The sequence below is a fragment of the Coenobita brevimanus genome, chromosome 98 (genome assembly GCF_032717465.1).
Source record: "Coenobita brevimanus isolate Jiangsu-jjx chromosome 98, ASM3271746v2, whole genome shotgun sequence".
NCBI lineage: Eukaryota > Metazoa > Arthropoda > Malacostraca > Decapoda > Coenobitidae > Coenobita > Coenobita brevimanus.
In genome coordinates, this window is record NC_137051.1 from 34,285,952 (window position 1) to 34,312,259 (window position 26,308).

The 26,308-nt window shown below is 43.2% G+C and overlaps 1 protein-coding gene across 1 annotated transcript in view; it reads right to left on the reverse strand.

Annotated features, from left to right (window-relative positions):
* tweek (transmembrane protein KIAA1109 homolog tweek) overlaps window positions 1-26,308 on the reverse strand; it is an 839,779-nt gene that overhangs the window by 174,689 nt on the left and 638,782 nt on the right. Inside the window, 2 exon segments of the mRNA XM_080283669.1 lie at window positions 10,998-11,220; window position 25,908. Coding sequence (XP_080139795.1) covers window positions 10,998-11,220; window position 25,908 — 224 coding nt within the window.

Consider the following 26,308-nt stretch of genomic DNA (forward strand, 5'->3'; position numbering starts at 1 on the left):
TTACACACATGAATGTTTTTCTCATGCACCACCTCTTTGTGTAAGTCATTCCAAATATTTAAGTATTTACCTAATATACATAATTGTGATATACACGGAATGTACTATGCTCGTGGGTTTCTGTCGCTGTTTCTCAATAAGTCAAATTTAGCTTTAAACTCGTTTAAGTTTTTAGACTGGACGATCTTCTTTGTCCAGGCTATTCCATAAGTCTATACTTCTGTAAGGAAAGCTATATTTCTTGATATCCTTCAAGCAGCTTGACTTTTTCAATTTCATTCCATGTCCTCTTGTTGCTCTCTTATCCCATACAAACAGATCTTCTTTGTCAATTTTATCTACTCCCACCATGGTCCTGAACACTGCAATCATGTCTCCCCTTTGTCTCCTTTCCTCTAAGGAAGGCAAATCCAGTTTTTCCAGCCTCTCTCTGTATGACAGGTCTGTCAGACTGGGGACTATCTTGGTTGCTGTTCTTTGTATTCTCTCAATCTTGTTTATATCTTTCTTTTTGTGTGGGGACCACACTACCGCTGCATATTCTAACCTGGGGCGGATCATGGCCACTATCAATTTTTTCATCATCTCCTCATCCATATAATGAAATGCTACTCTTATGTTAGTCAAGAGTTTATAAGTCTCTCCAACTATCTTGTTAATGTGCTTTTCTGGTGACAAACTATCTTGGACCACCACTCCCAAATCTCTCTGTTCTCTCCTTTTTGTGATTAATTCATTACCCAACAAATAATTCAGTGATGGCCTCCTGGTACTTTTACCAATTTCCAGTATTTTGCATTTCTTTACATTAAATTTCATTTCCCACGTCCGGCTCCAATTGTGTATCCTATCCAAATCCTCCTGCAGTATTTTACAATCCTCCTCGACCTCTACCTTCCTCAAGATCTTTACATCATCAGCAAACAGACTTGCATAACTGTTCACTCCATCTACCATATCATTTACCTAAATCAGGAACATTACTGGCACCAACACCGAGCCTTGAGAGACTCCACTTGTTACTTCCCTCCATCCAGACATCCTATCCTTTATTACTGTCCTCATTTGTCTGTCTCTCAAAAAGTCTCTCATCCATTCCAGAAGTTTCCCCTTCAGTCCTCTTATATGCTCTAGTTTCCACATTAGTCTCTTATGAGGTACCTTGTCAAAGGCCTTCTCTAAGTCTAAGTACACACAATCCACCCAACCATCTCTCTCCTGTACCACGTCAATCACTCTTGAGTAAAAGCTCAACAAGTTAGAAACACATGACCTTCCACTTCTGAATCCAAACTGACAATCATCCAAAATATTCATCTCTTCCAGATATTTCATCCATCTGTCTTTCAGGATTCTCTCACACAATTTTGCGACCATGCTGGTTAGAGACACTGGTCTATAATTCATGGGTTCTTCCCTGTTTCTTCCCTTGTAAATTGGTACCACATTTGCCCTCTTCCATTCTTGTGGCACTTTCCCCTCTTCCAGTGAGCATACAATTAAACTGTGAATTTTATCTGTCAGTTGTTCTCTGCATTCCTTCAGTACCCAATTAGAAATTCCATCAGGTCCTGGGGCTTTCCTTACATCTTGAGTTTCCAGTAATTTATACACTTCCTGTACCTCCACTTTTATATCTTTTATCACTGGAACATTTCTAATCACTCCCTCCTTTTCCACAAGCTCCTTTTCTTTAGTGAAAACTGACTGGAAACATTTGTTCATTATTTCTGCTTGTATTGCCGCATCCTTAAAGACCTCTCCTTCTACTTTCAATTTGCTGATTCCTTCCTTTTGTTTCAGTTTGCCATTAACAAATCTATAAAACAGTTTGGGTTCATCCTTGCATTTGTCTATTATACCTTTTTCAAAATTCTTTTCTTCTTCTCTACGTATTCTTGTGTATTCATTTCTTGTTCTTTTATATTCTTCCTTTGTTCTGTTGTTACCTCTCTTTCTCCACGTGTTCTATGCCATATCTCTCTCTTTTTTTGCTATCATACACCTTCTATTAAACCACTCCTTTTTGCTGTTTTCTTTCCCTTTTACTCTTGGTACAAATTTTTCCACTCCCAAATTATAGAGGTCTAGAAAGATATCCCACTTCCTCTGTATCTCTCTTGTTTCTCTGAATTTTCTCCAATCCGCATTTTCAAAAAAGTTTCTCAATCCTGTAAAATTTGCTTTGCCAAAGTTGTATCTTCCCTGTCTATGAAGCTCGTCTCTTGGCTCGACGTTCCCTATTAACATCTGGAACTCAATGACCACATGATCACTTTTTCCTAAAGGACAGAGATATTTCATTGACTCTATTACATCGGGTTCTTTGGTGAACAGTAAATCTAACCTTAATGGTGTGTCCTCACCTCGAAACCGTGTCTCTTCTTTGACCCATTGCGTCATCACATTATTCATTATTATATTTAATAACATAGTGCCCCACGAATCCTCGCCGCCTCCCGAGTACCATTCCTCCCAGTTCACCTCTTTACAGTTAAAGTCACTCACCAAAATTATATTATTGCTTTTCTCAATTATTTTTTGCAAATATCTGACAACATCTCATGGTATTCGTCATCCTTCCAAGCTCTCGTCTTTGGGGGAACATACACTACCGCCATATCTTTCTTAACATTCTCTCCAGTTTCTAATTTCATATATATCACTTCAGCCCTGCCTTCTCCCATTTCCACTGTACCTGTATCTACATTTATGTTGCTCTTCACTGCAATCATCACTCCTCCTTCCTTTTTTCCTTTTCTGTCTTTTCTCCACAGTTTGTATTTACCATCTCCCAAATGAACATCAATATCTTCTCTTAATTTGGTCTCTACAAAGCACATGACATCAGGTTCATGTTCTCTCAAGAAATCGTTAATTTCGATCCTTGTCGATATGAAACCGTCAACATTAGTATATATCACCTTCAAATTATTTTTGACATTATTAATACCCTCTTCTCTCCTGTGTGTGTGTGTGTGTGTGTGTGTGTGTGTGTGTGTGTGTGTGTGTGTGTATTTACCTATTTGTATTTACCTATTTGTAGTATACAGGAATTGAGCAATGATCGTGTTGTCCTGTCTCCATATCCACATTTATCAAGTCTACCTTTACACACATGAATGTTTTTCTCATGCACCACCTCTTTGTCTAAGTCGTTCCAAATATTTAAGAATATACCTAATTGTGATATACACGGAATGTACTATGCTCGTGGGTTTCCGTCGCTGTTTCTCAATAAGTCGAATTTAACTTTAAACTCGTTTAAGTTTTTAGACTGGACGATCTCTTTGTCCAGGCTATTCCATAAGTCTATACTTCTGTAAGGAAAGCTATATTTCTTGATATCCTTCAAGCAGCTTGACTTTTTCAATTTCATTCCATGTCCTCTTGTTGCTCTCTTATCCCATACAAACAGATCTTCTTTGTCAATTTTATCTACTCCCACCATGGTCCTGAACACCGCGATCATGTCTCCCCTCTTTCTCCTTTCCTCTAACGAAGGCAAATCCAGTTTTTCCAGCCTCTGTCTGTATGACAGGTCTGTCAGACTGGGGACCATCTTGATTGCTGTTCTTTGTATTCTCTCAATCTTGTTTATATCTTTCTTTTTGTGTGGGCACCACACTACCGCTGCATATTCTAACCTGGGGCGGATCATGCCCACTATCAATTTTTTCATCATTTCCTCATGCATATAATGAAAAGCTACTCTTATGTCAGTCAAGAGCTTATAAGTCTCTCCAACTATCTTGTTACTGTAATGTGCTTTTCTGGTGACAAACTATCTTGGACCAGCACTCCCAAATCTTTCTCTTCTCTCCTTTTTGTGATTAATTCATTACCCAAAAAATATTTCAGTGATGGTCTCCTGGTACTTTTACCCATTTCCAATATTTTACATTTCTTTACATTAAATTTCATTTCCCACGTCCGGCTCCAATTGTGTATCCTATCCAAATCCTCCTGCAGTATTTTACAATCCTCCTCAACGTCTATCTTCCTCAAGATCTTTACATCATCAGCAAACAGACTCGCATAACTGTTCACTCCATCTACCATATCATTTACGTAAATCAGGAACATTACTGGCGCCAACACTGAGCCTTGAGGGACTCCACTTGTTACTTCCCTCCATCCAGACATCTTTTCCTTTATTACTGTCCTCATTTGTCTGTCTCTCAAAAAGTCTCTCATCCATTCCAGAAGTTTCCCCTTCAGTCCTCTTATATGCTCTAGTTTCCACATTAGTCTCTTATGAGGTACCTTGTCAAATGCCTTCTCTAAGTCTAAGTAAACACAATCCACCCAACCATCTCTCTCCTGTACCACATCAATCGCTCTTGAGTAAAAGCTCAACAAGTTTGAAACACATGACCTTCCACTTCTGAATCCAAACTGACATTCAGCCAAAATATTCATCTCTTCCAGATATTTTATCCATCTGTCTTTCAGGATTCTCTCACACAATTTTGCGACCATGCTGGTTAGAGACACTGGTCTATAATTCAGGGTTCTTCCCTGTTTCCTCCCTTGTAAATTGGTACCACATTTGCCCTCTTCCATTCTTTTGGCACTTTCCTCTCTTCCAGTCAGCATACAATTAAGCTGTGAATTTTATCCGCCAGTTGTTCTCTGCATTCCTTCAGTACCCAATTAGAAATTCCATCAGGTCCTGGGGCTTTCCTTACATCTTGAGTTTCCAGTAATTTATACACTTCCAGCACCTCCACTTTTATATCTTTCATCACCGGAACATTTCTAATCACTCCCTCCCTTTCCACAAGCTCCTTTTCTTTAGTGAAAACTGACTGGAAACGTTTGTTCATTATTTCTGCTTGCATTGCCGCATCCTTAAAGACCTCTCCTTCTACTTTCAATTTGCTGATTCCTTCCTTTTGTTTCAGTTTGCCATTAACAAATCTATAAAACAGTTTGGGTTCATCCTTGCATTTGTCAATTATACCTTTTTCAAAATTCCTTTCTTCTTCCCTACGTATTCTTGTGTATTCCTTTCTAGTTCTTTTATATTCTTCCTTTGTTCTGTCGTTACCTCTCTTTCTCCAATTGTTCCACGCCTTATCTCTCTCTTTTTTGGCTATCATACACCTTCTATTAAACCACTCCTTTTTCCTGTTTTCCTTCCCTCTTACTCTTGGTACAAATTTTTCCACTCCCAAATTATAGAGGTCTAGAAAGATATCCAACTTCCTTTGTATCTCTCTTGTTTCTCTGAATTTTCTCCAATCTGCATTTTCAAAAAAGTTTCTCAATCCTGTAAAATTTGCTTTGGCAAAGTTGTATCTTCCCTGTCTATGAAGCTCGTCTCTTGGCTCGACGTTTCCTATTAACATCTGGAACTCAATGACCACGTGATCACTTTTTCCCAAAGGACAGAGATATTCCAATGATTCTATTACATCGGGTTCTTTGGTGAACAGTAAATCTAACCTTGTTGGTGTGTCCTCACGTCGAAACCGTGTCTCTTCTTTGACCCATTGCGTCATCACATTATTCATTATTATATTTAATAACATAGTGCCCCACGAATCCTCGCCGCCTCCCGAGTACCATTCCTCCCAGTTCACCTCTTTACAATTAAAGTCACCCACCAAAATTATATTATTGCTTTTCTCAATTATTTTTTGCAAGTAGCTAGCCATATCTGACAACATCTCATGGTATTCGTCATCCTTCCATGCTCTCGTCTTTGGGGGAACATACGCTACCGCCATATCTCTCTTAACATTCTCTCAAGTTTCTAATTTCATATATATCACTTCAGCCCTGCCTTCTCCCATTTCCACAGTATCTACATTTATGTTGTTTTTCACTACTATCATCATTCCTCCTCCCTTTTTTTCTTTTCTGTCTTTTCTCCACAGTTTGTATTTACCATCTCCCAAATGAACATCAATATCTTCTCTTAATTTGGTCTCTACAAAGCACATGACTTCAGGTTCATGTTCTCTCAAGAAATCATTAATTTCGATCCTTGTCGATATGAAACCATCAACATTAGTATATATCACCTTCAAATTATTTTTGACATTATTAATACCCTCTTCTCTCCTACTCTCTGTCCGTACCACTTCCTCAACTTCTGATCTTTCACAACCATCCCCCCTAGTTTCCTTCACTTCTATTTCCTTAAATACCATTTCCTTACTTTCATATCCAATACTCTCCAAAAAAAAGTATTACGTTCTTCCTCTGTCCTCTTATCATTTTTTTCCTTTACTTCTTCCTTTAATGATTTTAAAACTTCTCTTTCTTCTTCATTCAGATCTTTTCATATTATGATATTTTCCATCCCCACCTCTTTGCTTAATTTCCAGGTCACTTTAAGTATCTCATTTATTACACTTTCTGATGTAAACTTGACTCTCATTGGTCTTGTTTCCCCTTTCTTATAAGGCCCTATCCTCCTTACTTCCTCAATTTCTTTTACCCACTTGTCTCCTTCGGGGTCAATCTTGCCTAATATTCCTCTCACCATGTTCGTGTCTCTCTCGAGTCTTGCGAACCTAACCTTTTCTTCCTCTTCCCTGTTTCCAAATACTACCACACATCTGTTCCTTTCTACAGTTTCTCTCACTATTTTCTCTTTTTTCTTCAGTATTTTCACTACATTTTCTTCCATTTCTTTCTTGTTCATTTCCCTTTCTTCCTGGATGATCTCTCTTAAGCTGACCACTTCTTTCTGTTCTTCTTCTATGTGTGCCCACTCTGCCTTATGTTCTTCTAATACATTACTCACCTTCTCCGTTTTATTAGTACTCTCTTCAAGTTTCCTCCTCAGTTCAACATTTTCCCTCTTCAAATTCCTAATCTCTTCATTGGCTGTTTCGTTGGACTGGATTAGACTCTGTATGGTGGTTTCCGTATTTCCTGACACCTCCTTTATCACTAGATTCTCTACTTTTTTTTCGAGTTCACTAATCCTCATAATTAATGTTTTCACCAGGTCCATGACATTAGTATTAGCATCAAATCCTTGAAATTCCATTCCCTCATTGTTTACATTTTTGGCCATGTTTAATGTAAAGTACCTAAACAGCTGTTACCGAATAAGCCACAAACATTCATGTATACTATTGCCAACAAATCTTTACATTTTTGGTAGTGTACTAACTTTCATTGTTTTAAATTTAAAGAAAGACCCTAGGAGACAGGACAGACAAAATTCCTGAAACTACTCAAGGTTAGGAGTGATGCCTGGGACGTCCGCTCTCTCAGTGTGTGTGTGTGTGTGTGTGTGTGTGTGTGTGTGTGTGTGTGTGTGTGTGTGTGTGTGTGAAAGAGAATATGAGAATATATGTAATGGATGCAAGAGCATACAGAGGTTTGGGGAGCGGACTTTCGGACAGCCACTTGGTCGTGGTGAAAGTTAAGGAACAAATGCAATGGATGAATAGGAAAGATGGACATGAGGAAGTAGTTCATACAAAAACATACACATACAGTTAGAAAATGCAGCAGTAGTGTGGTCCCCACACAAAAAGAAAGATATAAACAAGATTGAGAGAATACAAAGAACAGCAACCAAAATGGTCCCCAGTCTGGCAGATCTGTCGTATAGAGAGAGGTTGGAAAAGCTGGATTTGCCTTCCTTAGAAGAAAGGAGAAAGAGAGGAGACATGACTGCAGTGTTCAGGACCATGGTGGGAGTAGATAAAATTGACAAAGAAGACCTGTTTGTCTGGGATAAGAGAGTAACAAGAGGATGCAGAATGAAACTCAAGAAACCAAGCTGCTTGAAGGATATCAAGAAATATAGTTTTCCTTATAGATGTATAGACCTGTGTTATAGTCTGGACAAAGAGAACGTCCAGTCTAAAAACTTAAATGAGTTTAAAGGTAAATTTGACTTACTGAGAAACAGAGACGGGACCCCACGAGCGTAGCTCATTTCCTGTATATCACAATCAGGTAAATACAATTAGGTAAATACACACACACACATACAAATACACACACACACACACACACACACACACACACACACACACACACACACACACACACACACACACTAGATAAATGTAGATATGGAGATAGGACAACATGAGCTTTGCTCAATTCCTGTATACTACAAACAGGTAAATACAAATAGGTAAATACACACACACACCATTGGAGAGGCAATGAACATGATTGTCTGCAACACACATTTTAGGAAAAGAGAGAGTAGATTGAGTACATACAAGTCTGGGGGAAATAGCAGTCAGATAGATTATTTTTTGGTCGGAAGGGCTGATAGGAGGTTAGTGAGGGATGTTAAAGTTATGGGAAGCGAGAAGTGTGGGCAGCAGCACAAACTATTGAGTTGTGAAATGGTGCTTAAAGAACGAGTGACGAAAAAGAGGACTTATGTACCTAGGAGGAAAATATGGAAGCTGGAAAACCAAGCAGTAAGGGATGCCTTCTATAGCGAGATGAGGAGAGTGGTGGCTGAACAGGGAGCCATAGGGAGAGGCATTAATGAACAATACAGAGCCCTCAAGAACAACCTCTTGAGAGTTACTGATGCAATATGCAGTTGGACAAGAGGCCCACCAAGACATAAAGTAACTTGGTGGTGGGATGAGGGTGTAGAAGCTGCAGTTAAGGAGAAAAGAAGGCTTTTCCAGGAATGGAAGAAGGGTGGTAGCAAGGAGGAATACTTGGCTGCCAAGCATAGGGCTAGAAGAAAGGTATACAGGGCGAAGTCTGTGTCACAGAGACTTTTACTTGATAACCTAAATCATTGGGAAGGAAAAAATATGATATTTAAGGTGGCAAATCAGATGAAGAGGGATTATCGAGACATTATAGGTGAGCAATGTGTCAAGAATGATGAAGGAAGGGTAGTGGTGAACAGTGAGGATGCATGGGGAGAGCATTAAAGTTGGTTGTTGAATGAGGAGTTTGACTGGGACAGGGAAGGTTTGGAGCCAACAGATCCAGTGTTTGGCCCTTGGCCTTTGATTGACGCTGCTACTGTGAGTGAGACAATAGGCAGGATGCAGGTGGGAAAGGCAGCAAGCGCGTCTGGGTTAACTGCAGAAATGTTGAAGGCCTCAGGGGATATAGGGGTGAGGTTAGTCACTGACCTGGTAAACAGGATTATATATGAGTGTGTTGTCCCAGATTGGCTGAAGAGTGTAACTGTAAATGTGTACAAAGGGAAGGGTGATGCCTTGGAAAGAGGAAATTATATAAGTATAAAGCTATTAGATCAGATAATGGAGGTAATGGAGAGAGTTCTAGAAGGCATGATTAGACAAAGAGTGCATAATGATGAGATGCAGTTTGGGTTTATGCCAGGCAGAGGGACCACTGATGTCATACTCATTGTTCGACAGCTTCAGGAAAAATATATTGGTAAGAAAAGGGATCTGTATTTTTTGTTGATTTGGAAAAGGCCTTTGACAGAGTCCCTAGAGAGGTGGTGAAGTGGGCAATGAGAAAGCTTGAGATGGAGGAGTGGCTGGTTAGGGTGGTTATGGCCATGTATGAGGGTGCTTGCACCCAAGTATGAGTGAAGAGAGATTTGGGTGATGAGTTTTCTGTGAATGTTGGTGTGCATCAGGGGTCAGTTTTGAGTCCCATGTTTATCATGGTACATGAAGCCCTGTCACGTGTCTTCAGAAATGGACTCCAATGGGAGATGTATGCTGATGATTTGGTGTTGATTGCAGAGAATGAAAGGGAGGCAGAGGAAAGATTTAGGAAGTGGAGGGATGGTATGGGGTGCAAGGGCTTAAGGGTAAATGCAGATAAAACAAAACTGATGGTATCTAGGTTTAGTGGCAGTATTATCAAAGAAGAGGGAGAGTGACCATGTGCAATTTGCCACAAGGGCATGGGAAGTAATTCCATCTTGTGCAGTGTTTGTGATAAGTAGGTGCACAAGATATGTAGTGGTATTAGAGGCAGAATGTGAGATAATGCTGATTTTATGTGTGCGGCGTGTTGGGGAGAGCAAGTGGAGATTGTCAGATGTGAAAGGACTGAACTTGCTGGTGAGTCTCTTGAGTGTGTGGATGAGTTTTTTTTATCTGGGAGACTTATTATGTGCTGGAAGTGGGCTGGAGCTAGCTCTGTGGCTAGGGTAAGAAGCGGCTGGAAGAAGTTCAGGGAGCTGTTGCCTCTCCTGACATTGAGAGGACTCTCCCTACGTGCTAAGGGGTCTTTGTATGCAGCATGTGTTAGGAGTGTGATGCTGTATGGTAGTGAGACCTGGGCAGTAAGGGAAGTGGATATTCACATGCTCAAAAGTACAGAAATGACAATGATTAGGTGGATGTGCAGAGCGTCCCTGCGTGCAAAGCCTGGGGGGGTTGGGTTTACGATGGAAGAGTTGAGAGGTAGGATGGGACTGGAGTGTGTTGGTATTGTGGTGAGGAGAGGTTGATTGAGATGGTTTGGGCATGTGAAGAGGATGGGGAATGATAATTGGGTGCAGAAGGTGAGAAGTGTTAATATTGGGGTAGGGTTGCGAGGGGTAGACCGAGAAAGATGTGGGATGAGGGCATTAAGTGTGACCTCAGGGTTAAGGAACTGAAAAGGGTGGCTGCCAAAGATCGAGCAGCATGGAAAGCTGCATTAGGTGATCAAGGCCGACGCATGCAAGAATACTCGAGCCTAAAAGAAACAAAAACGAAAATGAAAATGAGACATTCCCAGAGTTATGATTTATCGACTTTTTGATGGTGAGACAGCGATACACATTCAGCACAGTACTGTATTCAATAAATTACATGAGATGTTAAACAATTTATTATAAAATAGGCTTTGTATTCATGATTTTGCCAAATTGTGAGCTAATGTAAGTTTTCTAATCACATTTATGGTCGGCCTGGCTAGGCTACAATCAGTTGGTAAGGCATTTTTTACTTTTTAGGCATCTTTTACTTACGATAAATTCCACTTACATTGGGTTTCTTGGAATGTAACCCCATCATAAGTCGGGGATTGTCTGTATATACAAAAGGTATAATCTTAGTACATACACAACATTGCCCATGACGTTTCCCATATTCATCTGAACGCTGAGGCGAGTGAAGTTGACAGCAAAGAGAACCAGCGTCTCCCACGATCCCATGGTCTTATTGGCCTGGCCTGGCCCGACCCCTGATGCTGCCTCGGCCCCGCCACCGCTCTCGCTGCGACCCCCACAGCCATTCCCTCCACCGGACTCTTCACTGTCATCCTCCCTCAGGCCCTCACTCTTGCCTATCACTGGAATACAATACACACAGTCATCATCACTGTAACACCAGTACACTACAACCAGTGGCAGATCTAGAGTATTATCACACCAATGCAAATGCTGGATCCAGGAAAAATTCTGAAGAACAGAAAGCAGATATTTACCTGTGTTTAATTATATACCATACTAATTTGTATTCCACAAAAGATGAAGAAAACAACTACAGCTTCTAGTTAAATAGTTATAATCATTATTATTTCTATTATTATTACCATTACTTATACAGTATTAATATGGAACAAAAGAAGAAGGCGTATAGTGACTTGTTAGCAAGTATAGGTAGGGGTGAAGATGAGAGAGAAGAGAGAGGTATATGTGAGCAGGAGAACGGAGGTTAAGAGACTGGTGAAGGAGAGTAAGAAGAAAGTGGATGAAGAGTTTGGGAGGAATCTGAGTGTGAAATGGAGGGAGAGTAAGAAATTGTTTTGGAAGGAGGTAAAGAAAGGTGGGTGCGAAAGAGGAAATAGCAGGGGAGTGAAAGATGGCAATAATAGATTGTTGGTGGAGAAGAGATAGAAAATGAGGAGCTGGAAAGAGCACTTTGACAATTTGTTGAATGTACAGAGTGAGAGCAGTGCAAGTACAAGTGGTTGGGGAATGGCTGGGGAAGAAGAGATGAGAGGAGGGAGGAAGAGATCAGTAGAGCAGAAGTAGTTGAAGCAATGAAGAAGATCAAGATGGGAAAGGCCTCAGGAATTGATGGAGTGTATGGTGACATGCTGACATATGGGGGTGAGATTATTGTGGAGTAGCTATGGAAGTTGTGTAGACTGGCTTGGGAAGAGGGAAGGGTTCCAGAGAATTGGAAATCAGGTATAATTGTTCCTTTATATAAAGGAAAAGGGGAGAGAGAAGTATGTGGTAACCATAGGGTTATTTGCCTTCTTAGTGTGATTGGAAAAATATATGGTAGAGTACTTATTGACACGGTTAGGCATATAACAGAGAGGCTATTTGGAGAAGAACAAGGGGGATTTAGGGAGGGAAAAGGGTGTGTAGATCAGATATTTGTTCTAAGATGTTTAGTGGAGAAGTATCTAGAGAAGGGAAAGAAAGTGTATGCTGCCTTCATGGACTTGGAGAAAGCACATGACAGAGTAGATAAGCAAAGTATGTGGAAGGTATTAAGATTATATGGAGTGGATGGGAAATTGCTGAGTGTGTGAAGAGTATGTATGAGGGAGCTAGGGCTATGGTGTGAGTGGATGGTGAGCTGGGTGAGTTCTTTGATCCAAATGTGGGACTGAAACAGGGATGTGTGATGTCTCCATGGCTGTTTAATATATTCATGGATAGGGGTGTAAAGGAGGTACAAGGTAGGGCAGTGGATGTGGGGGTGGCTCTAATGAATGAAGGTGAGGTTTGGATGATTCAGGTGTTGCTGTTTGCTGAAGATACAGTATTGTTGGGTGAAGATGAATGGGGGTTGCAAAGGTTTGGTGAATGAATTTAGGACAGTGTGTAAGAAGAGGAATCTGAAAGTTCATGTAAACAAGAGTAAAGTTATGGTGTTTGAGAGGAATGAAGTCACAGAATGCACAGTGAGGTTGGATGGTGAGGATATGGAGAATGTGAGTGCATTAAAGTACTTGGGTAGTGTGATGAGTAAGGATGGAAGTTTTGGGGATGAAGTACTCAAAAGAGTACAACAAGGAAGGAAGGTTGTTGGTTCACTGGAAGCGGAGATGAGAAATCGGGAGGTGAGCATGAAAGTTAAGAAGTCACTGCACAATAGTACAGTACTGTGATCCCTAACCTGATGTATGGAAGCGAGGCATGGACCTTGCTAAAGGTGAACAAGCCAAGAGTGAGAGCAATGGAAATGAGTTACCTGAGAGGAGCATGTGGAGTGACATGGAGGGACAGGTTGACAAATGAAGAAGTGAAAGAGCGTTGTGGTGTGGAATAAACTGAGGTGGTTTGGACATGTGGAGAGAATGGAGGATGAAAGACTGACTAAGCGGGTGTATGTAGGTGAAGTGGAGGAGGGGAGAGGGAGGGGGAGACCGAGGATGAGGTGAAAGGATGGATTTGAGAGGTATATGAGGGAGGGGGGAGCAAGTTGGGAGGACGGCAGCCAAATAGTGGGTGACAGAGCAACTTGGAGGCGTTTTCTCTGTGGCCACCCTTTGTGGGATTAGGGCATCAGGCTATAGATAGATTGATTATTATTATCATTATTATTATTATCTATACTACTAAAGTAGTTGTGCCTCTGTTATTATTTATTATCTAAAATCTTTAAGACACTGGACATTCCCTCCCTCCCTCCCTCTCTCTCTCTCTCTCTCTCTCTCTCCAAGTAGTTGAAGCAATGAAGAAGATTATTGGTGGTTCAAGCTTGGTGGCCAGGAGGGTAGGTTGGTATGTGGGTCACAGGGTGTGTGAGTGGGATGGAGAAGGTTGAGTGAGTGTGGTGGGTAGTCAAGTGGGTTGGGCATATGGCTGAGGTGAGCAGGCTTTCTCGGTAAGTGGGTGGATGTGTGGCTTCCTGGAGGACATGCCAGGAGACAGGTGGGTGGATGGGGAATACAGATCTGTGGAAAAAGTCTGTGGTGTCCATGGAGGAAAAAATGGGTCCATGGAGGAAATAATAGGTTCCATGGATGAAAAATTGGTCCACGGAGGAGAAAATAGGTCCATGGAGAAAAAAATTAGATCCATGGAGGAAAAAATAGGTCCACGGAGGAAAATTTAGTCCATGGAGGAAAAATTGGACCTTGGAAGAAAAATATGCCCATGGCTTTTGATTGATGCTGCTACTGTGAGTGAAGCAATAGGCAGGATGCAGGTGGAGAGGGCAGCAGGTGTCTGGGTTGACTGCTGAAATGATGAAGGCTTCAGGCAGGGGCGTACCTAGAGATTTGGGGGCCCGGGGGGCTAGGTTCTTTGCGGGGCCCCCCTCCTGGAGGGGAGCCCCACAAAGAACCTAGCCTGCCTAATTCTCAAAACTTATCTAATATCTCAGCCAGGATTGTCGGGATGACAAATATATATATTTTTAAATATAATAAAAAAGCTTATAAATTTTTAAGGCTTTTTGGGGCCCCCCTCAATTGGGGGCCCGGGGGGCAGTTCCAAACAGCCCCCCCCTGCCCCCCCCTCAGGTATGCCACTGGCTTCAGGATATATAGGAGTGAGGTTAGTCACTGACCTGATAAATAAGATTATGTTTGAGTGTGCTGTTCCAGATGACTGGCTGAAGAGTGTAATTGTAAATGTGTACAAGGGGATGGGTGATGCCTTGGAAAGTGGAATTTATATAGGTATAAAGCTTTTAGATCAGATAATGAAGGTAATGGAGAGAGTTCTAGAAGGTATGATTAGAGAAAAAGTGAATACTGATGACATGCAGTTTGGGTTTATGCCAGGCAGGGGGACCACTGATGCCATATTCGTTGTTCAACAGCTTCAGGAAAAACACATAGGAAAGAAAAGGGAACTGTACTTTGTTTTTGCTGATCTGGAGAATGCCTTTGACAGAGTCCCTAGCCCTGGATAGGTAAAGGTTTGTTTGTTACTATATTAAGTATGGTGGGGTCTGACATACCTCAAGGAAAAAAAATAAAACAAAAATACTTCCGTTTGAGATATTTCAAAATGCTTCAATACACAAATAATTCAACCCATTATCTTTGAACTGGGCCAGAAAAAATAAAGTTTAAATAAAAAAAACATTTTTTTAACCCCTAAAACACGGATTGTCGCATTTGCGACGGTCGGCCCAAAGGACAGAACGACGGATCGTCGCGTTTGCGATTTGAGTTAATTTTGAATAACCGCGGGCAAGCAGGCTCCAGCTGGTATTGTCTATCAGTACCGCCACCCATGAGCTACGTTTAGCACACTTGACCTTTGTACTACTGACCTCGGTTGTTGCCAAGTATCATTTTTTTTACCCACCCACGCACCGATGCGCGGCCCTCCCTCGTCGTGCGATATGGCAACGCGCGGACGGCTCATACGTGTCAATCTGCGCCGTCATCTCGCAAGCACTTTCTGCTATTGGGAAACGCTTGTTTCCCCAGTTGTCACACTGTGATTTTTTCGCGCGGTTTGCCCCTGATTAGCGTCAGTCCACGCGAATCTTCCACGGTGACACCATGTCAAATTCAAGCTCTTCCGAGTCTGTGCCTTCCAGCCCTCCGAAAAAGGGTTTTGTGACTTCAACCCCCTTCAAAACCTTACCAGGAACTACTAAGGGACTAAGTGACTCTGCAATAGCCAGTGAACTATTGAAAGCCTCGATGGATTATGGGAGTGACGTCGGTGTGTGATCAAGCCTGGCAGAGTCTGACATGCAATCAAGTGCGGAGTCTGGGCCAGAAGTGACTGTTTCCGTGCCAGAAGTGAGTGTGTCAGTGCCAACCACCTCAACAGGGAAGGCTCCTGTGAAAAGGGGCCTTGAATATGGGAAGGGGGCAAAGAGAAAAAGGAATGGTGACCCAAGCTCACTGCCATTGTCCCCTACGCCACGTCACGCCACCGCCAGCCTGCCACGCACTCCCAGCCCCATTCTCTCGTCCTCCTCTTCTGCTGCCCTGTCTCCTGAGTCATCTGAGTCGCCTTCACCACCTCGAAAGGGAAGTAGACGTTCTACTTTACGTAGTAGAGGTTTTCGTAGGCCCAGTGTTCGTGTTGGTAGAGCTAGAACTTTGTCCCCTAGTGTAAGGCTAGCTCGTAAGGAAACTCGCACTAGGCAACTCGGCAGTCACGCCACCGCGAGTGACCTTGAACCCGCTGATAATGTCCCCACCACCACCACCACTACACCAACACGACCTAGGACAGCCTCTGCCTCACGCACTGTCTCACCCACTCCCACACGACCTGCCTCACCCCCCGCCGCCCCCAGCACCTCCCAGCCTAGGCAGGGCACTCTTGATGCCTTCGTATGGTCAGAGGGCTCAGATTTTGTGCCGGAGGATCTGCCCTTTGATGACAGTGGGTGTGGAGTTCAGGCTGACTTCCCTGTTGACGAGGATGGTGAATGCTTGGACTACCTGTTGGCCTTCCTTGACAAAGAGGTAATGGAGCAGATTTGTACCGAGACAAACAGGTACGAGGGGCAATCTGCTGCAGTTCGCGAAGGAGAAGGTGAGGCGGCCACGCCATCCACGTCGCGGATGGCAGCATGGGTGCCTCTAACGATCAGGGAACTTTTTGTATTTATTGGGTTGATGTTACTGATGCCCCACAACTGGAAACATAAGCTGGAGGAATACTGGAGTTCAGACGATCTTTGCCCAACACCAATTTTCAATAAATACATGAGCCGCGATCGTTTTAGGCAGCTCATGACTTACCTTCACTTCACGAACAATGATGAGCCTTCCCAAACTGACCCATTATGGAAAGTGAGGGGAATCCTGAACTTGATCAAGGATAAGTTTACGAGGTTCCTGCGCCCTTTCAAGAAAGTGGTGATTGACGAGTCCTTGGTTTTGTTCAGGGGCCGTCTTCGGTTTGTGCAGTACATTCCAAGCAAACGGCACCACTTTGGAATAAAGTTTTTCGTGCTGTGCGACTGCAAGACGGGGTTCATCTTAGACTTCGTCATTTACACCGCCAGCAATGTCGATTTGGACAAGACTGACCCCCTTGGATTCTCTGGTTCTGTGGTGAAAGTGCTTTTGGAAAGTACTTTGGCGAGAATCATGTCCTGTATACGGACAATTACTATACAGCTCCTAAACTCGCCAAGTACCTTTCTGAACACGGCGTCGGATCCTGTGGCACTGTCAGGAGCAATAGGGCACACTACCCTGCCTTCCCCGAGGCTGAAAAGTCAAAGCGGGGAGACGTGCACCTGAAGAAATCTGACAAGATGCTTGCAATCAGGTGGCATGATAAGAGAGTCGTGAATGTGCTCACCACAGTACACAAGGAGGAAATGCTGGCAACAGGGAAGGTCGACAGAAGGACTGGCGAGCCTGTGATGAAGCCTGATGCTGTCATTGACTACAACGTCAATATGCGGCTGGTGGACAAGTCTGACATGATGATCGGAGAGATAGACTGCCTGAGGAAAAATCGTCGTTGGTACAAGAAGGTGTTCTTGCACTTGATTGATATGTGCATGCTGAACGCCTTCATCCTGTATAAAATCAAGAACAGGAAGCCAGCAAACTACTCTCTCCGAAGATTTTCTAAGACTTGTGTCTACCAGCTGCTTCAGCGTTATGGCCAGGTACTTTCAACAGGTCCTAAACGCCACCCTCAGACACCTCCAGACCGCCTATAGTGTCGGGCCTACCTTCAGCGACACCACCTGGAGCCACTGCCTGCCACTGCCAAGAGGGGAAAAGCACTGAGGAGGTGTCATGTGTGCAGCCACACTACCAGGCAGGACAGAACCTTTAGGCGCACCTCCTTGCAGTGCAAAGAGTGCAAAGTTCCCCTCTGTGCTTACCCATGTTTCTTTGACTACCACAGCCTGACTAGATTTTGAAAATAAGGGTAAGATTCTTTGAAATAATACTGAGAGTGACAGTGATACTAGTGTTTAGTTTTCTTTTACGTACTGACAGTGACAGCCTGATGAGTGTAAATTAGTGTATGTACTTGTAAAAGCACTGACAGTGACAGTGTTTTTTGGTGTAAATAATTGTACATAGTAATAATATAAGTATTGCGAGTGACAGTCACTCCAGTGTAAGAAGATGAAAGCATATGTTCCTATTCTATGTTCTGACAGTGACAGTTTGTTGTGTAGAAAAGATTATTTTTATAACAATGGACAGTGACACTGATGAATAAGACAAAAAACGGACAGCTACAGTGAAAGTCCATCCATCCATCCATTGCCAGACGCCATGTATCCCAAACGGGGTGGTCAAGGGCTTAGAGTTAATTGTTTTACGGGGAGGGGCACTAATCCTCCACCAACCCCACTTGACACGTAGGGATGCCAACAGCATCTGGTGTCCGACCGGAGCGAGAATAAAGTGCCTGCCATAAGGCTGAATAAACTCGCGCCGCGGTGGTCTTCCTCAGTCCCGATCCACAATACTGGCAGTGACAGTGATTTTTATGGCCGTAATAGTGACAAGCGAATGTTTGCGAAGTACTATGATGGAAAATAATGTAGTATACGTGTTTTTAGCCATGAAAAGGCAAATGTGACAATAGTGACGGGAAGATCGCCGCCGCGCTGCATGTCGGCCGTGTGCTCCGCTCATTTTAGCCTTATTTTCAGTGCTTATTGTACAAATACGGATTCCAAACAACCTGTACATTGTTGTATAAAGTGTACTGTGACAGATTGAGGCTGTGGTAGAAAGAAAACCGGGTTTCTGGAGGTGTGAAAGTGAAGACTTTGTTACCCAACTTTGCAAGTCTTCACAAGTCCTTTGGTAGTCCACGAAGGCTCAACATGTGTCTCAGGAGAAAGCTGAATGTAAGTACTATATGCCATAAAAATTTTAATGCTCTAGGGTTAATCTCTGATTTTTGGCAAATATTTTCCCACAGGTACTCAGACCCCGCTACAACCCCGCCACAGCGGGGGGATCGGCCGTACACAGCCGCGTTTTAGGGGTTAAAGCTTTCAGAAAAATTATTAAATTTTAGGTATACTAATTTTATAATTAAATCTTGTAAAACTGAAAAGTAATATCGTGATTCCTTGGGTGGCCTGCAGTAGACCAATGTTGGGACCTTTTGTATACAAAAGAAGAAAGACACCAAATTAAAATAAAACATTACAAGAGAGCTAAATTGAGGTAACATTATAGGTAAAACTGGGGTATGACATACCCCAATGGCTCTATAGAGCAAAATCAGAGCCAGGTACAGCTATGACCCCATCATCCCCATGAAGAGCTTCACTAGGCAGGTAGGAAAAGAGACAGACAGATCTGTAGACCTTATGCTCATATTTTTTAAAAATCAAATTTCGGGGACTGGGGTTTCTGATACCCCACTTTACCTGTCTAGGACTAGAGAGGTGGTGAGGTGGATAATGAGAAAGCTTGCGATAAAGGAGTGGCTGGTTAGGGTGGTTATGACCATGTAAGTGGGTGCTCGCACCCAGGTAAGAGTGAATGAAGATTTGAGTGATGAGTTTTCTGTGAAAGTTGGAGTGCATCAGGGATCAGTTTTGAGTCCCTTGTTGTTTATCATGGTACTTGAAGCCCTTTCACATGACTTCAGAAATGGACTCCCATGGGAGATCTTGTATGCTGATGATTTGGTGTTGACTTCAGAGAATGAAAGGGAGGAGGAGGAAAGATTTAGGACGTGGAGAGATGGTACGGGGCACAAGGGCTTAAGGGTAAATGCTGATAATACAAAAGTAGTGATATCTAGGGTTGGTGGCAGTACTGTCAAAGAAGAGGGAGAGTGGCCATGTGCAATTTGCCACAAAGGCATAGGAAGTAATTCCATCTTGTACAGTGTTTGTGATAAGTGGGTACATAAGAGATGTAGTGGTATTAGAGGTAGACTGCAAGATAATGCTGATTTTATGCGTGCGGCGTGTTGGGGAGCGCAGGTGGAGATTGTCAGGTGTGAAAAGACTGAACTTGTTAGTGAGTCTCTTGAGTGTGAGGAAAAGTTTTGTTATTTGGGAGACATGTGCTGGAGGTGTGGCTAGGGTGAGAAGTGGTTGGAAGAAGTTCAGGGACCTGCTGCCTCTCCTGGTATCGAGAGGGTTCTCCCTACGTGCTAAGGGATCTTTGTATGCAGCATGTGTTAGGAGTGTAATACAGTATGGTAGTGAGACTTGGGCAATAAAGGAAGAGGATATTCGCAGGCTCAAATGTACAGAAAGGACAATGATTAGGTGGATGTGCAGTGCATCCCTGTGTGCAAGGCCTGGGGGTATTGGGTTTACAATGGAAGAGTTGGGAGGTAGGATGGGACTAGAGTGTATTGGTGTTGTGATGGGGAGAGGTAGACTGAGGTGGTTTGGGCATGTGGAGAGGATGGGGGATGATAATTGGGTGCAGAAAGTGAGAAGCACTAATATTGGGTGGGGTTGCAAGGGGTAGACTGAAAAAGATGTGGGACGAGGTCATTAAGTGTGACCTCCGGGTTAAGGGACTGAATAGGGAGGCTGCCATGGACTGAGAAGCACAGAGAGTTGCCAATGCATGCATGCATATTGGAGCCTTCAAAAACGAAAATGAAAATGACAGTATAGGTCTTTTTCGTTTTTGAAGGCTCCAACATGCTTGCATGTGTCGGTCAGGGTCACCAAATGGCAACTCTCCATGCTGCTTGATCTCTGGCAGCTTCCCTATTTAGTCCCTTAACCCCAAGGTCACACTCAATGACCTCATCCCAGGTCTTTTTTGGTCCACCTCTCGCAACCCTACCCCTAACCGTCTAACGTTAACACTTCTCACTTTCTGCAACCAACTGTCATTCCCCATCCTCTCTGCATGCCCAAACCACCTCAATCTTCCTCTCCTCATCACAGCATCAATACACTCCAGTCCCATCCTACCTCTTAACTATTACACTGCAAACCTAGCCCCCCCCAGGCCTTGTATTCAAAGACACACTGTACATCCAACTAATCACTGTCATTTCTGTAAGTCTGAACCTGGGAATATCCTCTTCCTTTACTGCCCAGGCCTCACTATCATACATCATTACACTCTATAGGGAAAAAATACATCCATGCAAGAAAAACAGGTCCTTGGGTGAAAAATGGGCTCATGAGGGAAATGAGTCTGTTATGGAAAATGGGTCTATAGAGGAAAACACATCCATGGAGGAAAATGGATCAATGGGATGAAAGTTGGTCCATGGGGGAAAATGGGTAGGTGGGAAGATAACCCCTGGGGCATAGCTGGAGACAGGCTGATATGTTAATTATTACTGTTGTGTTGGGAGGCTTGTGCCCAGCACTCAGTCCCTCCCCCCAAGTTCACCATGGACTACAACACACTCCAACATAAGCACACATGATAATCATCATCATCATCATTCTGACCCTTTTTTCCCATCCTAACAGAATAATATCACAATCTTATCCCATCATCATCATCATCAGCAGCTTCATCCTGATCTCTTTTTCCCACTTCACAGCTAGCTGGGAGTGGGAAAGGCATGTTTTTTCTCCAGGGAGGTGGAGGAGACAGAAGAGATTAATTAAAAGCCTTACAGAAAATGGCTTAGTGCTAGTTTCATTCATACTGGTTATAAAGGCTCCAACATGCTTGCATGCATTGGTCTTGGTCACATATGGCAGCTCTCCATGCTACTTATCTCAGCAGCCTCTCTATTCATTTCTTTCTCCATGTCCACTCTATGACCTCATCCCAGGTCATTTTTGGTCTGCTTCTTGCAGCCTTACCCTCAACAGTCACATTTCTCACCTTCTGCACCCAAATGCCAGCCTCCATCCTCTCAAAACACTCAAATCACCTCAACCTAACATTCTTCATCACAGCACCAATACATTCCAATTCCATCCTTCCTCTCAACTCTTCATTTATAAACCTAGCCCCCACAGGCCTTGCATTCAAGGATGCACTACACATCATCTAATCACTGTCATTTCTGCTTGTTTGAGCCAATGAATATCCTATTCCTTTACTGCCCACGTGTCACTACCATACAGAATTACACTCCTAACATATGCCGTATACAAAGATCCCTTAGCATGAAGGGAGAGCCATCTCAGTGTCAGGAGGTGCAACAGCTCCCTGAACTTCCACCAACCACTCCTTGCCCTAGTTATAGATGTAGCTCCAACCCCACCTCCAGTACATAACATGTCCCCCAAAAAACAAACCTCAATCGGTAGAGAGGTGGCGTGCATTCCTTACGGACCCAGGTTCAAATCCTGGCTGGGGCAGGGAACAGTTTAAGGATTTGAATTTCATTAAATCAGGCTTTACTGATCTACCAGAAGACCCGCCGACATGTCGTAAAAATACCCCCACTAATACCAATACACCAGTCCTGTATGAGACAGCCCTAGCATGTATTCAATATGGATGGTGGGTCTTAGTGCCGATGTGGTGACATGTAGAGGTGTATTGTATGTAGGACTGCTGGGCCTTGATAGCAGGCTGTGAAGCCTATGCCCAGAGTTGGACACATAAAAAACACACACACACACACACACACACACACACACACACACTCAAGAGACCCATCAGCAAAACCAATCCTTTCACACCTGATCATCTACACATTCTTCCCGACACACCACAAACACAAAAACAGCATCACCTTTCAGTCTACCTCTAATACCACTATATCTCACCACCAATAATGAACAAGATGGAGTTACTCCCAAACCCCTTGGCAAACTGCACATGGCCACACTCCCTCTGCATTGGCAGCACTACCACCAGCCCTAGATATCATCACTTTTGCTTTACCTGTAATTACTCTCAAGTCTTTGCACCTCATTCTCTCACAATTTCCCGTTCTTTCATTCTCAGCAAGCAACACCAGGTCAGCAGCACACAACATCTCCCAAGGGAGTCCATTTCTGAAGTCATGTGAGAGGGCTTCAAGCACCATGATAAACAAAAAAGGGTTCAAGACTGACCCCTGATGCACACCAATATTCATGGTGAATTTCCATTCACTCTCACCTGGATGCAAGCATCCACATACAGTAAACTCTCAATTATCCATCGTCACAAAATCCAGCCCAACATAATATTTGGCGTTTTTTGCTCGGTTGTACTAAAACAATATCTGACAAAATTATGCAATATTTGGCTCAGAAACGAGAAGCAATCAGCGGTACTATACACTTTCTGGCGGTGAGGTGTATCATCCAGCTCAGACTCAAGACCTAATCGACGTGTGGGCAGATCACGCAACGTGCCAGCCAATGTGTTTCCGAGGTGACCCACTTCGCACGCAGAGCCTGCCATCGCTCTCTAAGTCTCTCCCATGAACACCATACAATGGAGATGTATCTGTGCGCTCTGCTCTTGTGACTCACAGCATGGCTAAACCCTAGTGCTGTGACTTAGTTGGTGACCTCCTATGCCTCGCATGTTGCTGTAGTGCTGTGACTAACATTGTGGCCTCTCAGTGCTCTGTGCTCTAGTATTTTGACAACTGTACAGTATGGACATATCTGTGAATCCAACCTCCATCAATGCCAGCACTAGTTGAGTACAGTATGATTATGATTATATTATGTACTGTATTACTGTGCTATATGTACTGTATCAAAATTGTATTTTATGCTTGCTTTTATTCTTTTTATTCATGGGTAATATTGTAGGAAAATTTCTGGGATAGTGGGTTGAGTCGGATACTGAAACATTATCTGGCATGATGCCAAATGGACAGCTGATTGGGGATACCTACACAGTATCTGGCGTTCTGCAGTATCTGGTGTGGGGGTTGGCTGAATTTCACCAGATAATTTAAAGTTTACCGAACAGAGCCATAACCACTCGATCCAGCCACTCCTCGATCCCAAGCTTTCTCATTGCCCACTTCACCACCTCCCTGCGGACTTTGTCAAAGGCCTTCTCCAAATCAACAAAAACAAACTACAGTTCCTTATACATTTTTTCCTGGAACTGTTGAACAATGAATATGGCATCAGTGGTCCTTTTGCCTGGCATTAACCCAAACTGCATCTCATCAAAATTCACTCTTTCCCTAATCATATCGTCCATTACACTTTCCATTACCTTCATTAACTTGTCCAAAAGTTTTATACCTCTACATTTTCTCTTTTCCAGGGCATCACCCTTCCCACTGTACACATTTACAATTGCACTCTTCATCCAATCATCTAGGCCAACACACTTATACATCATCAAATTTATCACATCAGTAACAATCCTCGCTCCTGTATCTCCTGAGGTCCACAGCATTCAGCAGTTAACTCAGACACACCTATTGCTTTTCCCAACTGCATCCTGCCTACTGCTCTGCTCACAGTAGCAGTATCAATCAAAGGCCAAGTGCTAAACACTGGATACGCTGACTCCAAACCTTCCCTGTCCCAGTCACACTCCTCATTCAGCAAATGGTTATATTGCTCTCTTCAGGCAGCTTTAATATCCTCACTGTTCACCACTACCTTTCCTTCATCATTCTTCGAACATTGCTCACCTATGACATCCATGTTTTCCCTCCTCATCTAATTTGCCACCTTAAGCACCATACTCATCCCTTAAGCACTATTTAGGTTATCCAGTAAAAGTCTCTGAGACTCTGACCTTGCTTTGTATACCTCCTTTCTAGCCCAGTGCTTGGCGGCCAAGTATTCCTCTATGTTATCACCTTTCTTCCATTCCAGGAAAAGTCATCTTTCCTCCTTAACTGCAGCTTCTACACCCTCATCCTACCACCATGTTACCTAATGTCTTGGGGAGGGGGACTCTTGTCCACCCACATACTAAATCAGTAACTTTCAAGAGATTGTTCTTGAGGGCTCCGTACTGTTCCATAACGCTTCTGTCAACAACTCCCTGTCTGGCCACCACTCTATTCATCTTCTTATATAAGGCATCTCTTACTGCTTGCTCCTTCAACTTCCATATTCACCTCCTGGGTGCATAGGTCCTCTTCTTCACCACCTACTCCTTAAGCACCATGTCACATATCAGAAATTTGTTTTGCTGCACACATTTTTTGCTCCCTGTAACTTTAACATCCCTCACCAACCTCCTATCAGTCCTCCTGACCAGGAGACAGTCAAGCTGGCTACTATCTCCCCCAGACTCATATGTAATCAATCTACTCTAGTTTCCTAAAATGAGTGTTGCACACAATCGTGTCCATTGTCTCCCCAAATTCGAGTATCCTTTCCCCTTCCACACTCCTCACATCATATGAGCATCTCCCATGTACCCCTTCATATCCTTGAGCTGCTTCACCCACATGACCATTTAAGTCCCCTCCCAAACCTACAATCTCATCATTCCCCATACTGTTTGCCACACATATCAATCATCCCAGAATCTATCTTTTTCTTCATCATCCAAACCAGCCTGTGCAACATACGCTGCTATACAGTAACTAAAGTCATGAGCTTGCCAAACAATATTTTCACAGCTGTTATCTTTTCATTTACTCTCAATACATTCATGACACACTCATCCACTTCTCAACCTGAACACCACACCACCACACCCATCTACACTTCATTGCAAAAATAGCATACACCTACAGTCTCACCCAGGAATCATTCTAGCTGATCCTGCCCTATACCCGACTTCCTGTAAGTATCCAACATCCACCTGCCTACTACTCATTACTCCATTACTTCCCCCATTCTACCCTTCAAACTACCCACATTCCACATTGCAACACTGAACCCATTGGGTGAGTTGATTTCCACAGGCTTGCTGCATTTTCTATCTCTCATTTTTGTCTTAATCAAGTAAAATAAAGGAGACAGACCACAGGCTCCGCCCACCTGCACAGTCCAAAGTCCTGGCATAGGACCTGAGACCAGTGGCTGTGACAGTGGCCTTGGGGCACTCCACCAGGACAGCTACAGGGACACCCTCCATGCACACCTTGGCACTGTAACTTCCCTGCCATTATTCACCCACTGACAGGGCTGCCTTCTGGGGTGCAACTCCCAGGTTCAGTCTCCTCTCTATTGGACGGAGGCAGCAGCCTGGGAACTGCAATGCCCTGTACCCTCTGGCACAGATCCCAACCACATCCCATCCCAGTTCCCAAAACTACACTGGCAGACCCTGGGCCCCAACTCCCCTCACATCTGCCACTAGAAAGTAGGGGTATAGTTTTCAAGCTGCATGCCCTTGCTGGAGACAACCCCTGTGACGTAGTGGGGTACGTTGTATGGTAAACAAAACGCATATACAGTAAAGTACAAAACTAATTTTATGGCTAAAAACAGTTTTATTTGTCAATGTTGTTAGTCTCCTACTGTAGAGTGAGGCTGCAAAGTTATGCTAAGCTAGTTCCACTTAAAGAAGTCTACCGTATTTCTATATGGTATTTTTAAAATTAACCATAAAAACATAGATTAGCAGTGAAACCTGACATCATCACCATCACTATCACTGTCATCATCATATCAATATCATGAGTATCATCATGAAAATCATCATCCTAATCTTTTTTTCCTACTTA